Source organism: Sabethes cyaneus, chromosome 1 (assembly GCF_943734655.1).
Source record: "Sabethes cyaneus chromosome 1, idSabCyanKW18_F2, whole genome shotgun sequence".
Lineage (NCBI taxonomy): Eukaryota > Metazoa > Arthropoda > Insecta > Diptera > Culicidae > Sabethes > Sabethes cyaneus.
In genome coordinates this window covers 78,910,378-78,925,971 of record NC_071353.1, presented here as the reverse complement: position 1 = coordinate 78,925,971, position 15,594 = coordinate 78,910,378, and the positions used below count along the sequence as shown (strand labels likewise).

Genomic DNA, 15,594 nt, shown 5'->3' with positions numbered 1-15,594 from the left:
AATCTGGTGGTAAATTAGTCCGATGGGGAGGCGTTTTCCTGAAAAAATCTTGCTCGTTTTGCTCACCGTAGATGCAAAATTTTGTCCAAAATTAGAAGTGATGACCTTTTTGCAAGACGGATAATCGAAAATCTGGCACAGTGCCAAATATCTGGAAGGTTTTAAGCTTTGTCTGTTGGTCTGGCGCGCAATCAAAAATCTGGCAAAATCCAGATTTATCTGGCATACTGGCAACCGTGGGTGTACCGCTATTGGCCCCAAACTGGACTTTTTTCACGTTACTTCATATGGAAAAATGATGTCTGTATGTAGCAAAACTATCAGCAAATGTAAAATGTTTAAAATGTATCCGTCAGTTGGTAGTCGAGTGATTCGGGGTTAAAATCAGGGTATTTTTATAATCAAAGCTCTACAGTTCCTAAACAAGCAAACATAGAGGTATACTATTTTCAGCAAAGTTGTGTATTTTTACTATTTGTATAACTTTGTAACACATGAAAAAGTCACACAACAATTACAAAAAGAGCTAAAATAGAAAAACTGATTTTACAAATACAGAAACAATAAATAAGATTTCTCTGTCTTCGCTTCTATCTCAGGTTACAGTCTTCAGCAAAATTTCTTGTAATAATAGGCTCTAAAACTTTGCAGAACATATCAATGTGTTATATTGAAACTGAAAAAATAAAATATTTTCACTTTTAAGGGGATTAATCCAAATTTAAATTGCACCAGATGATAGAGCATTCAATTTCAAGAAACTCTTCCAAAGGTTCGATAAACTTAAAAACAAGTTTTCCTAGTCAAAACTCTAGTGCGCACGTTTTCTTTGGTTTTGGGTTATTGTGCGCGCGAGTAACTGTGTTGCAAAAGTTGGCGCGAGCGTTCGAGGATTGATATCTTTTGACCGGTAAAACCAATTCTTATGAAATTTTGCATATATATTCGTAGTGTCAAAACCTCTCGTTTGATATTAAAATAATTGAAATTAGGTAAATTATCTTGGTTAAAATCATTGTAAATTATTGTTCGTATTGAAATCACTGAAAAGCGACTATTAAAGCATATTATTGAAATTACGCAATTGACTTTATTGCTAAAATTCGTCGTACCGTTTTAAAATCCGTCCATCAAAATTTTTCATCGTCCGAACTAAAAATCACAACAATGTTTACGAAGCTAACGCGCATGTATTTGTGCAGGACGGCATGACAAATGTTATTCTTCAACATTTCTGCAGGTTAGGCAAGTTTTCCTGGCTGTAGAATAACGACAATGCCTTGCGTGAGTTATTTTCATTTATGAATGACGGAAATTAGAACGATTAGTCGACATTGTCTTCTTCGTCGCACGAAAAAACGTAGGAAATTTGGCTGGTAGGACTTCTTTAATGATAAAAAGCATTTAAATAGATCTCAGCTCACTTTGATTGATCGCGTATGATAGACAACTAACTAAAATATTAGGGAAAAACTAGTTTTGCATTGTGTGTCATAAAAATGCTGATATTTTGAATAATTTGTGTTGGATAGGACGGGAATAGGCAATTACGACGATGTAGCAACATACCCTACTAGGCAATAATATCTTTCAAACAAAAGTAATAGCGGTTTAATCGGTTCAGCCACCTTCGAGAAACAGGCGATAGAAAATGAGCTGCACACACACATACAAACATACACACACAGGCATTGTTCAATTCGTCGTGCTCTATCGATTGGTATATGTGACTCGGCCCTCCGGGCCTCGGATCAACTTCGTGTTTTTCGACCAATTCCTAAACCTTTGTTATATAGTATGTATAACAAAGGTAAAACCATTGCATTTTTATCGAATGAATGAGAATTTTTTGAATGCCAAAGCTCCAAGGGATCACTCCATACTAGCATTTTTAATTTCAATGATGTGATGGATTATCGCTTTCTCTCGTTTCTTGCTGAATATGATTTTAAATGGCCTCATTTCATTGGTTCGTTACGTGCTTAAGCATTTTGGGATATCATTCAAGAATTTACATCGGCATGCCATAGTTTTTTTGCGTTTCTTCCGTATCTTCTAAGGAAATAAATAACCTTTCACATTCAACGCGTCAACGATAGCTCGAAGAACGTTATTCGTTAACCGTTTTCGTCCCAAAAACATTTAAAACAATGAAAATAATTGAATTTGGCCCCAATTTTTATTTTTGCAAGCTATGTTGTAAAGTTTACGGGTGCCCATCTTGCCCCGTGAAATGGTACTCATTTTACCCCAGCAAAACAACATATTTTTAAACTGTTACAAAATATAAAAGAATCACTAGAAAATATTTTTAAACGATTCAATTGGGAAAGCACTTGTTCTTCGATCGTAAAAGGGCTGTAATTTGCAAATAAGCATCTTTTATTTATTTAAAATTCTTATTTTCTGATGGCAAAATGTTATAAGAAATCAAGACTGTCAGTACGATATTTTATTTCATGGAATTTTTCCCACAAGCGCGTGATATTTTATGTTCAACGCTAAAACATTACTTCGTTTCGACACAATTTAATAGTTTGTGAGAGTTTTATAACCAAAAGCTGTTTTGTAGCTGTGGAATGGAGGGGTGCCCATCTTGCCCCGGGTCCCCCTACCTACAAACATAAGATCGCAGTAAGCAACGCGTGTGGTCGGCAGCAAAACTTTTTGCTGTCAATTGTTCTTGTGAATTGTGAAAATTATTCAATCATCCAATGAATCAGGTCATTAGTGATTTTGGACCTTTAAAGTAATTGAACTATAGATGTGTTGTACTGTAACAGGGTAATTGTAGCCAATACGGAAAGAATAAATCATCAAGCGTTCCTGATATGTATTACTAGCCATAAAATAGTTACCAGCACCATTAGCGGATGTCGATAGCCTTAAAGCTAGCGCTTCAGTCGTTCACACGGAAGTAGCTCTTGCAGACTAGGCGTCCTGCCATGAAACACCTGAAACCCAGCTTTCGGAGGAGTCTTCAAATTCAATCGGAAGAGTTATTCAGTGGTGGTGCCTGATTATCCTCCCCAGGGTAACGAAGTTGTCCCCAGTTCAAAGATATGGAAATCTACATTCATAGGGGTTCTGGCCCAGTCGATACACCAACAGATTGCAACGGGGTGGCTGTTGGATGCGCTAGTGACGGTGATAACCAGAATAATCCGTTCAGCTTAGGGGTGTCGGTATTGGACACTTTTGGTGAAAACCGGTATTTCGGTATTGGCTCGCAAAATACCGGTAATACCAGTAAAATACCGGTATTGACAAAATTTTCCGAGTGAAAGAAAATGTTGGTATGAACTTTCCAGTATAAACCTTCATTTTTGGAAGTTAATTTTCAAAATTTCTGCTTAGCAAAGCAGAATTTAATCAGACTTAACTTGCTTAATGATCTAATGATCTATGTAGCATTCACTGATGGTAGAATGAGTGCTTTGCGTTCCTACCAAGTTCTTAAATTTTTCCATCATCAACAAACCTAATCATCATTCAGAAGCGCCAACTTCTTCGTCACTATTCGCCGGTAGAGTCTTTTCTATGTAATCAATCCCATTAGTCGCAATTGCAATTAACCACTTTAAGATTTTGTCAGTTTGACTAATCAATGTAGCTCTTGAAGACTTCCAAATTTGTTAAAGTCTATACTTACAAATTCTTTGACGTCAAAATTGCTCAAGAAAGCGATTCTGAAAATTTTAATTTCAAGTTGTTCCAACAAGAATTAAACATGGCCGGGAAGGTGTTATGTACGCGGGTTTTAACATGCGGGGCACCTTCAATACATCTAGCCAATTCATCTGTTTCGCTGACGATGTAGACAATGTCGGAAGAACATTTCAGGCGGTTGCTGAGCAGTATAACAAACTGAAACGTGTAGTATTGAAGGTTGGATTAGTGTCTAAAATGAAGTATCTTTTAGCAGGAAGAATCGAGCGTGATCGTGCTCGCATAGGCAATAGTGGTAGTCGACGGAGATGAGTTCGAGATGGTGGACGAATTTGTATACCTTGGGTCGTTGATGACGTCGGATAACAACGGCTAACGGATAACATACACAGACGTATTCTTACCGGAAATCGTGCTTACTATGGACTTCACAAAACTCTAAGGTCTTGTAAGCTTCACCCCCGTACCAAATGCATCTTGAACACGGCTAATGTACACGCGCTAATAAGACCGGTAGTCCTCTACGGGCACGAAACGTGAACAGTGCTCAACGGTGACTTGAAAGTATTGATCGTTTTTAAACGTCGTGTTCTTAGGACCGTTTTTGGCGGTGAATATGAAAACGGTGTATGAAGGAGAAGGATGAATCACGAGCTCTTCGGCGAACCCAGGATCCAGAAAGTTGCTAAAGCTAGAAGGTTACAAAGGTGGGACATGTTGTGGGAATGCCGGCCAACAAATCCGCAAAAATGGCGTTTGCCTCGAATTTGCCTGGCACCATACGTAGATATGCGTAGCCTGCCCGATGGTTAGACCAAGTCAAGCAAGACCTGGAAAGTGTGGGGCATTCGAGAAATTGGAGACGGACAGCCAACCACCGAGTTTGTTGACAATCCATCGTTATGCAGGTGAAATCGTAAAGTACTTCGCACCAGGAAAAGTAAGTAACATGACTTGAAGTACTGCGTACGTGCAACGTCTGCCTGATACGGCCTGAATAGTAACGTTCCAGAGCTACTTAAACAAGTCCAAAAGTATCAATTATTTGATTGATTCAAACTCTTCATCTTCAGTTACATTTAAATCAATGTTTTGAATAGTTCTTTCACATTAAGAATCGTCTTCAGCATTAACAGTACGCTATTTTTTGACGAATTTTCGAATCTTATTATTTTCTGATATTGCATCAGATATTTTTTAATCGAAGTTTTAAAGAAATCCCAAGAGAAGAAAAATACCGAAAATACAGGGTTTCTGCCTTTTCAAAACCGGTATTTCGGTATCCAAAAATTGGACGGTATTACCGGTTTCGGTACTACCGGTACTAGCGGTTAGACAGCCCTAGTTCGGCTCCTTAATTTGTGTGAAGAAAATGTTCACTGCTTTGGAGAACACCGCATTCAAAAAAATCAGCACGTCAAGTTCACGTGAAAAGATAGGTAATTCTCATCCATCACACTTTTCATGTAACATGCACGTGAATTGTTGGTAAGTCACACTCATACTAACCAGTTTACGTGCGATCCCGGTAAGTTGTATCAATTTTCCCATTAACTAGTACATGAAGCTCACGTAAGTTGCTGTACAGAAGTTTACATGATTTTTCACGTGGTTGCGACGTGTCGATTTTTTTGAGTGCGGGTTCATGAATTTGCACGCTAATGGAACAAACGATGGAACTAAAGAATCTGACTAAAGAAAAGACATTGGAGCTCAGTCACTCGCGGCCTCCTGTCATCATTAAACCTGATTTGCTCAACGATGATTGTTGTGCGTGACTCTGTTCAAAGTTGCTAGGAAAAGTTCGAACAATATTTTTTCGAGTTCAACATTTAGGCGATTTTATGAACTGTACGATACAAATTTGATTGCCTGGTGTTTTCGTTAGGCAGCACGGATCGATTTCGTGATGATACGATGATATTTGTTGCCGTTTGCTTGCAGTCATTATTTTCAGTCGCGTTCATCGCGAATCTGACCTTTAGATGAGTAGGTTCGTCGATGATTTCAAAATGAATGCTGTTTGATGTGATTTTTTCCATGCTTTCCATGTTTTCCATGCATTCCGAGTGCTTTAGGCTATAGAGCCCACAGACAATTGATTTTATAAAAAAATCAGAGGGGTTGTGTACAAGACACGACCGCATATAAAGGTGACGCAGGACTACGTAAGTCTCTTTGTAGTGATAGTAGCATGTATTCATGCTTGTAATCATTCGATTCTTCATGTATACATGCTACATGCAACATATATACATGCTACATGCGTTGTACAGTCACCCCAGTATTATGGGCCAGTCTATACTTTACGTCAGTTTTATACGTAACAAATTACTATTTAACTATCGAGTATGAGTTCAATAGATAGCAGCAACATTCTGCTGCATGGTTGACAGTAATACACTCAGTTCCAATGCGTTAATTTTCTTAATTTTCCGATAGTTGTCAGTTGGCTCCAATCCACTTTCGATTTGTTGTTATTTTTGCGGTTGTTATAAAAAGTCGGTTGAGAATTATAAGCTGAATAACGGCGTAAATTTGTGTGTCTGAGCGTAAAATGGATGGAAATCGAGGGAATAGGTATGTATTCATAGAATGACCGTGAAACCACCTAGAAAAATGCATTTTCCGCTTTAATATACGAAATTAAACAATGGCCCATAATACTGGGAGCAAAGTTGGCTTTTCCCAGTATTATGGGTCAAGCATATAGATAAACAGTTTTCGCTGTTTTTGACTATAATTGTAATTTTTTTCTCAGTAAAACTAAAAAACGTGCAAGGAAAATCAAGATCGAAGCTCCATGATCCTGATTATGCTTTTGATCTAGCAAGACAAACCGAAAAAAATCGGAAGTTGCAAAGGATCACAATCTACCGTACAGTACAGTTCCGCGTTATTTTTGGAAACCACCCAAAACTAATTAGTCAGGACCAAATACTTTTCTTCTTCTTGAACTTACTTACTTTACTTATGTGGCTTGCCGTTCTAAGACAAAGCCTGATGAACAAAGTTTCTCCAATGCACTCGGTTGTAGGTCAATGCTCTCCAATTTCTCAGACTCGCTCCACCTAGTCAGACCATCTTGCTCGCTGCACCCCTGGTCGTCTTATTCCTACCGAATGTGAGGAAAATATTTCGCAGGGTAGTTGTTTGTATATTTGGTTTGTTATGTGCTATCCTGGAGACCATCACACTGATGAAGCCCTCTGCGTGATTTGAATGAACTTGACAATCTACTCGAAACTCGAACACAGCACTGAATACCGTCGCTAAAACTAAATCGCGAGAACTGCACATACACATACACACACACACATGCACGCGCGCGCGCTCGCTTTTCTTCAAATAAAACCAATTTTGTTTTACTAACCCATAATACTGGGAGCATTGACCTATAATTCTGACCAAGTTTAAAAGTGGCCCATAATACTGGAAATGGAACATGCTTACATTTTGTTGTTTTGCAAAAAAGTGTGTGATTTTGGAATAAGTTTGCCTACAGAACATCAAATTATGATATATTTATAACCAATTAAGTTATAAATAAACCGTAAATTATTTAAATCTGTTTTTCTACCAATAATTTTGTAGCATCATCATGCTTAACTGGCCCGTAATACTGGGACGACTGTTGTAACATTTATCAAAGTAGTAACATTGCATACGTTCCATTCTCAAAAGATTGTACATTTGAAAACAATTTAACAAAATCTAGAACACAAACTATTGCTTTCTTGCTACCTTACTGAAATTAAAGAGTTTTTTTGTTACCCATGGTTCCATACGATGCACAGTGGTCCCATTGGTATCAGAACACGCGTTTTTTTAATTGCGCCGAAATGGTTGATTACACTGCTTAAGTATGTTCAGAGAAATTTCTTAGCGTTAAAAGCTCTTTCATATGGCATGAACGATTATTTGTTTAATCCCCCTAAAAGTAAGATAAAAAATTTATTTTTTGAACAGTAAGAGATACAGCAAAACAAAGTTCTACAAAATTTTTAAAAAGATTATTATAAAGAACTTTGTCAAAGACAGTAACCTTTATATTATAGTAGCTATTATAGTTTTAGAGCTAAAGAACAATTTTTGTGGAGACTTTACGAAAATCAATTTTTTGACCACAGTTCTTTCTACAGTATTTATACGCATTTGACATGTTCGGCAAAGATTTTCTAACAGTCAAATTACATACTTTTCTAAAATATGGTAACTTGCTATCGTCAATATTTGCGGAGAAAATTTAAGTTTTCGTTTAAAAGTTATACAATTTTCAACAGCAATAACTCCCAAACATGCAAATATATTCAAGCCATTTATTACCCATGTGAAAGTACAAGAAAAATACTACAAAATGCATAACAAATTAGCTTGACCCGGGCTATCCCTCTACAAAACACTCGCATTGAAAATTGTTACTCGGTTGAATTTAATATGGCGTAGTATAAAAACCGTGTTATCCCAATCAAGTAAGTGTGCAAAATAAATAATGAAAATGTGTAATCCAGCATGGATTATTTGTAGAGATTCAGAAAAAGATTTTCAAAATTCGTTTTCGGATGAAATTTAATTACTGCAGTTCGAGGTGTACGAATTTCGAAGTGTATTTGAAGATTCTTCATCCTCACTATTGCTATTATTGTGCATATCAAATGTACTGACCAACAGTATCAGTACATCTTCGGAGGACATGGCGTTTTTGTTATTTGGTAGTTCCCTCATGCTAGAAATTACCGGATTAGAAGATTCTAACAGACGGCAGAAGATCCGTATTTGTAGCCATTCAGCTAATTCAAAGAAACATATCTGGTCGAAGATGGATGTGGATGTAGGAATATATTCTTTCCATTTGTTACTGCTTTAATGGGAACAATTGATGTGACACAAAGGCTTGAGTTGGACTTCGTGTCATCATCATCAATGAATGTTTGCTATACTCGCTAAGATCTGCGTTTCCATCTTCCATCGCAACCGTACTTTACGAAAAAAGTTACTGTCTTCAGTTCTGCATCAGAAAACGTGTTTAATGATGCAGCTTTCGATAGTGAGGATAAAGTATCTTCAAATATACTTCGAAATTTGTACACCTCGAATTGCAGTAATTTAATTTCATACAAAAACGAATTTTGAAAATGTTTTTCTGAATCTCTACAAATAATCCATGCTGCTTGTGTTCTGATACAAATTCGCCTAGGTTTAATCGTCTCGCAGTAAAGAATTTGCGATCTGTTGGGACAATGAACATGTGCCATTTTTTCCGGCACACTTCCCTAACACAGAAATCAAATTGTACTAGGTTTAATCGCGTTCGTAAGAAATCTGTTGGTACGAGGGGGCTTTGTTACTCTTTCTGGCATACTTCCCAAGCAAGGACATCAAAATAGTCTAGGTTTAACCGCGGCTGCGGTGTTAAGAAATCTTATTGAAATGTGGAAACCTTTTTACTTGTTTTGGCTTACTTCCCAAGCACAGATATCAAATTGGTACAGGTTTAGATCAGTGGTGCCCAGACATAGGCGTGGTGCGGGCCAAATCAGATCACCCCATGAGTCCGCGGGGTGACCTCTGGTCATTCTTGCGCATACCAAAATGTAAAATAGGCGGCAGCAAAAGTCGATTTTTAGGAATAACCACAAGATTTAAACCGGAAAGCAATCACTATTTTCACAGTTACCTTACCTCACCTAACGGCTCTCCGTTTGATTTGTACAGTCACCCAGGTGAGCGGAGTCACCCAGGTGACTGTGACGATCGCAAATGGTCACCTCACCTAAAAAATTTAGGTGAGGTGACTGTGAGAATAGGACCCCAGATCTACAATATGCACGAGGTACTACCTCAAACCAGTCCGCGGGCCGCAGTTTGGCCATCACTGGTTTAGATCATCGTAAAGAATCTTCCAACCAATCACGAAGCGAGTATTCTGGTAAAACATAGGTTCATTATTTTCAATTTTTCAAAAGTTCAACATCAAGAATCCATACTTTTCTTTAGAGGTGGGCAAAACTTTAGAAGGTGGGCTCTTTTGTGTGAGCGGCTCCGAACCGTTCATTTGCTGCTGCGAACCGATTCAAATCAGCGGCTCATGGCTCACAGTTCGTTGTTCGGTAGGTTGACAGTTCGGTAAATAGCGATTCCCGAACCAAACTTCGTGTCGCTTTCGGGTGCGTTTGAGGAACCGTGGTTCTTTTTCAAGAGCCGTTCGTTTGAACGTTCTTTTTTGTGAACCGGTTCATTTGAACGGCTCGTGAGCCGTTCGCCCATCTCTACTTTTATTCATTTGGGTCAATTCTTAGAAGACTTTCCGATCGATTGGTGTAAGAATATTGAAAATCGATCGGAAAACCGCTTAGCTATTAGCGCTCAAAACCTATCATTTTTCGTGACGCTCGCATTTTTCGATTTTTTGGAATGACACCCTATCTCAAAACTTGCCGTAAGACTTAGTCCTACGTCAAAATTTGACTTATATCTCACAAATTATTTTTTTGTCTCCCCCATTTTTCATTTTCAAAGGGGTGGGGAAAGTGGGTGACAAAAACTTTAAAAATAATTTGCAATGGCCTACACGACAGTCTTTTTTCACACGGTTTGTTTTTCTTGATTACTCAAGAACTTAGGGACCATTTACAAACTACTTGACGAATGTCGGGCCCCTCCCAAATGTATTGAGAAATAAATGGTGGCAGTTCATTATACATTAAAAAAAACAAAAATATTTCTTTTGTCCCATTTTTGTCAACCCAAAATCCATCATGGGGATGACAAAATCAGGCCATTTCGGTAATTTTATTGCTACCAAAATTTGACCACATTCACAACACAAAAAATAAGTTTTGCCTAAAATAAGCGTATTGGAGACTTTACATTGAGCTTTCTAATGCGCGTCGCGGTGTTCTAGGTCCGACATGTCGATTACTTCCGTTACCGTTCTTCCGATTTGATGGCGATAGACTAAAAACTGAGAATGGATCAACAGTGGGGCTGGGATCAGCGATTTCCAACTTACCTGACAGGTGATTTTGGAAGCCTCTGCACCCGCCAGCAGAACCGGGACGACTGCTGTTCGCTGGCTGGAAAGGCTCGACTGCGGCGGGGAGGTCGGGGCGTCCATAATTCCATCTACAGTGCGTCCCGGTATCACGTTGGGCGATAAGACATGCGATTGTCTGAAGTCACGGTCGTTCTGATGGAATATCCGAAGTCCGGCAATCGGAGTGTCAAAGTTTCGTTCAGTAAGTGCCGCTAACGGATCATGCAAGTACGTAGTACTGGAAATACGGTAGGGGGACCCGGGACATAAAGGACACTGTTTTCACTGTTGTTAACTGTTTTCAATTAATTATGACCAAAAAGAACCTATTGAATTCAACCTGAAAAGGCCTAAAACTTAGATGAGGGTTTTCAGATGTTTTTTCGCTCGATATTAATAGGTACGGGGCAAAAGTGCCACTATGGTGGGGAAAATGACCAAAAGTAGAGAAATGTTGAATTTTAACTTCTATCTATAGGAATTAGGTCTAGTTAATGTGTTAGACCAAAAATAATATACATAAAGATAAATAAGATTTCAGTATGCTTGTTTTCGGCATAGTCATTATCATTTTGTGCAATTTTCAAACAGTAAAATTTCAAAATCATTTTAATGTTTGAGTTTATATTTTTTATCGATGAATTTTCTTATGGTGTATTGTAAGACAGTTTAGAAACCATAAAAAATAACCATATTAAAATTCTTCGTCGTTTTAATGGAAAACTGAAGAGTGGCACTTTTGCCCCGGGTGGTCGTCTTGCCCCTTGTTCCCCTACGGGTCAGTGGTCGAAAGTATATTTACAAATGTGTACTTGCCGTGAAGAGAGTTTTGGAGATCTATTCCAGTCTTAATAAATTGTTATCTTAGAGATGCACCATGTTTAACATTTTGTTTATTATTTTTCAGCTCCGACTCGATTTCTTTAAACAATTATAGTAAGATTTTGCCTCCTCGTGAGCACAATCGACAAATTGTTGAGCTGGATTTACATGATCTGAAACATAAAAATCCATCATGGACTCATGTACTACTTAGGTTTCCAAAGTCGCAAGAATTATTATACTTCTCCATTGATATAAACATGTATTACAATAGAATATTGAATGTTACTTTACCTAAATGGTATTCATTTGGAAATACGGCATTAATCGACGACACACAGCTGGGGAGTATCTTTTATAAAATAAATATATATGGTAAGTGCATTGATATTCATATTAAAACGTTTACATATATTTTTTTATTTAGCTAGAATATACGCAGAAAGTAGCAAAAAAAATTTAACCTACTAGTGATTATTCATATACTGCCATTTTGTAGGATTGGACTACAGTTTTCAGGCATTTGCTATCGTAATAACTACCCGGTCATGTAATTCGACGAGTCACCCTCCCTTAATCGATGTCAATATTCCTTGGAGTGAACATTTTAACAGATTTTCATATAACGTGTAAGTACTTGTTTAATTGTTTTTTACTACAATGCAACGTGTAAATACTTATTTAAATATTATTAGAACTTGTTGATTCTTTTCGGTGAAAATCAAAAAATGTTGATTTGGTGTGACGTTTCTGCCTACTGATTTCCTTCGGCCATCATCAGACGTCTACAAAACAATTATAAAATTTATTTACTATTACATTTTACATACAACATAAAATTTTCAGTCAAATTCTTAATTCTTCATTTACTTGGTCTAATTTATTACTTACAATAAGGCGTCAATTCTGCATCATCACTCGCAACCAATTATGTAACCCCGTCTGTTCGCATTTGAGTTGAGCTCCTACGATTTGCTTCTCTTGTTTGTATGCGGCGGAGTTTGTACACTAACCCATCGTATGTCGTACTGAATTTTTCGCATTCTCGTTGAAGATTCACCGTTTTGCCTTTCTACTATATAAATATATAGTATAAAGGTATAGAAATCACTCGGAAAACGGGAAATGGAAAGAAGGTCCTGAGGGCCATTCGACTCAGTTTCGAAAACTGAGCATTTTTTGTGTATGTGTATGTGTATATGTGTGTGTGTGTGTGTGTGTGTGTGTGTGTGTGTGTGTGTGTGTGTGTGTGTGTGTGTGTGTGTGTGTGTGTGTGTGTGTGTGTGTGTGTGTGTGTGTGTGTGTGTGTGTGTGTGTGTGTGTGTGTGTGTGTGTGTGTGTGTGTGTGTGTGTGTGTGTGTGTGTGTGTGTGTGTGTGTGTGTGTGTGTGTGTGTGTGTGTGTGTGTGTGTGTGTGTGTGTGTGTGTGTGTGTGTGTGTGTGTGTGTGTGTGTGTGTGTGTGTGTGTGTGTGTGTGTGTGTGTGTGTGTGTGTGTGTGTGTGTGTGTGTGTGTGTGTGTGTGTGTGTGTGTGTGTGTGTGTGTGTGTGTGTGTGTGTGTGTGTGTGTGTGTGTGTGTGTGTGTGTGTGTGTGTGTGTGTGTGTGTGTGTGTGTGTGTGTGTGTGTGTGTGTGTGTGTGTGTGTGTGTGTGTGTGTGTGTGTGTGTGTGTGTGTGTGTGTGTGTGTGTGTGTGTGTGTGTGTGTGTGTGTGTGTGTGTGTGTGTGTGTGTGTGTGTGTGTGTGTGTGTGTGTGTATTAACGCTTTCAATCTCACTCACTTTTCTCGGAGATGGCTGAACCGATTTTAATGTTCTTAGTGTCAAATGAAAGGTCTAGGTGTCACATAGGTCGCTATTGAATTTCATTTTGATCGGACTTTTAGCTCAAAAGTTATGTATAAAAATACGAAAAATATGGGACTTCATTATCTCATAGGTCCCTTAACCGATTTGTATATGAATATGATTGCATATGAAAGAGGAGCCTTGCAAACCCTTAACTTTCAAATTTCATGACGATTGGACTTGTAGTTTGAAAGTTACATAAAGAAATGTGAAAAAATAGTATTTAAAACATATTTTTGTAACATATAAGCATTAATTCTTTGAAAAACATCACACATTTTATTATTATTTGAAGATTACTGCTGAGATCTATCAAACGAAACCGAGTTAATTAAAACGGACGGTTCATTCAAAAGTTATTCAAACTTTAACACTTGAGCACCGTATATTAAACCGTTAAAACGTGTGAAATCAAAACATATCAATCAAATGTTGATTGTATTCAATGTGTGTGTGTATGTATGAGTGTATGTATGTATGTATGTATGTATGAATGTATGTATGTATGTATGTATGTATGTATGTATGTATGTATGTATGTATGTATGTATGTATGTATGTATGTATGTATGTATGCATGTATGTATGTATGTATGTATGTATGTATGTATGTATGTATGTATGTATGTATGTATGTATGTATGTATGTATGTATGTATGTATGTATGTATGTATGTATGTATGTATGTATGTATGTATGTATGTATGTATGTATGTATGTATGTATGTATGTATGTATGTATGTATGTATGTATGTTTGTATGTATGTATGTATGTATGTATGTATGTATGTATGTATGTATGTATGTATGTATGTATGTATGTATGTATGTATGTATGTATGTATGTATGTATGTGTATGTGATGACAATTTGCAATGAAATTCAAGAAAAGTGAGAAACATGTCAATAGTCAGAAGTTTTTGAAGCCTCTAAGTGGAATACGAACTCTGAAATAAAAGAAAAGAAAACAACTTTTACCGACTAAATTCCACTATTTAATATTTATTCGCGACAGATACGTATACGCTTTGAAATAAGACACTGATGAAGCCTGCACGTCTTAGGCGAACTACGATTTGTTTTCGTTAGTGACATTTTAAAGGACAGATGTCTTATGTCATGTATCATGTTTTAATAAATAAATCAAAAATGACAAGCGCTGGAAATCATATCGATCATATTTCTCATTCTCAAGCATGTTTATGGCGCAGTTTTTGCACTATTTTTCGACCTCATCTTGTTTTCCTAACCCTCTAACATTGTAAAAACGATGTGATCAAGTTAATGCCTATCTTTTCATGAAAGTACATTCAAAAGAAGCTTAAGTTTTGATTTTCATGCAAAAATAATTATCTGAAGGAGCGCCAGCTAAGAAAAAGTTCAATTTCTCTTTTTCATATGTTTAAAATTCTTGGTTGGCTTTCGGTCACGGGTTGCGTGCGAAAATATTTATTTTCCGTTTACAGTCGACGTTTCGAGGGATATCCCCTCATCTTCAGGACAGAACGTATACAAATATTTTTTTGTCACGTTTTGTATACGTTCTGTCCTGAAGATGAGGGGATATCCCTCGAAACGTCGACTGTAAACGGAAAATAAATATTTTCGCACGCAACCCGTGACCGAAAGCCAACCAAGAATTTTAAACAAAAAAAAACAAACGGTCGTTTTTTCATTATAATCTTTTTCATATCTAATGCTCTATTCAGTTATTTTTTCTAATTCAGATATATTGCGAAATTGAAGCCAAGCAAACTAAGAGCAAAATTTTGAGATTAATCATTTTGTTGTAGATATCCTTTTTCTTCAAAAGCGAAGTATAATAATAATTTTTCTGAGCTCTTGTTTTTCAAAGATGCTAACTTTTGAACATATGGTATTAATATCAAAATATCAAAAAAAAATCTACCCTTTGGGTTAAAACCACTCAAAAAAAAATATCAAAAAATCTGCTATTGTTATTGTTATTTATTTATTAAATTCATCCGACTGGAGTGTCTTAATGAATATGAACACATATTTTATATTCATTTCAAAACAAGTTTCGTGTGTGTCGTTCTGAAACCCGTAAGTTAAGGCCGACCGATTATAAAACTAAATAAGTTCATCATAAGTTCATAAGTGTTCATCAAATAACATAAATGACGCTTACAAGTATTTACGCACCCAAGGAAAGAAAATATAATTATTCTGCGCAATACGTTGTGAATTTTACTGGCAAA

The 15,594-nt window shown here is 37.0% G+C and overlaps 1 protein-coding gene across 3 annotated transcripts in view; it reads left to right on the top strand.

Annotated features, from left to right (window-relative positions):
- The window catches only part of LOC128738976 (GPI inositol-deacylase), a 666,126-nt gene that overhangs the window by 380,322 nt on the left and 270,210 nt on the right, over positions 1-15,594 (top strand). For all 3 annotated transcript variants that reach the window (XR_008412136.1, XM_053834512.1, XM_053834504.1), the window contains exons 8-9: positions 11,613-11,902; positions 12,027-12,156. Coding sequence is in view for 2 of the 3 variants with exons in the window: in XM_053834512.1 (XP_053690487.1) it covers positions 11,613-11,902; positions 12,027-12,156 (420 nt within the window). In the remaining variant the exon portion in view is untranslated. The remainder of the gene's footprint in view (positions 1-11,612; positions 11,903-12,026; positions 12,157-15,594) is intronic.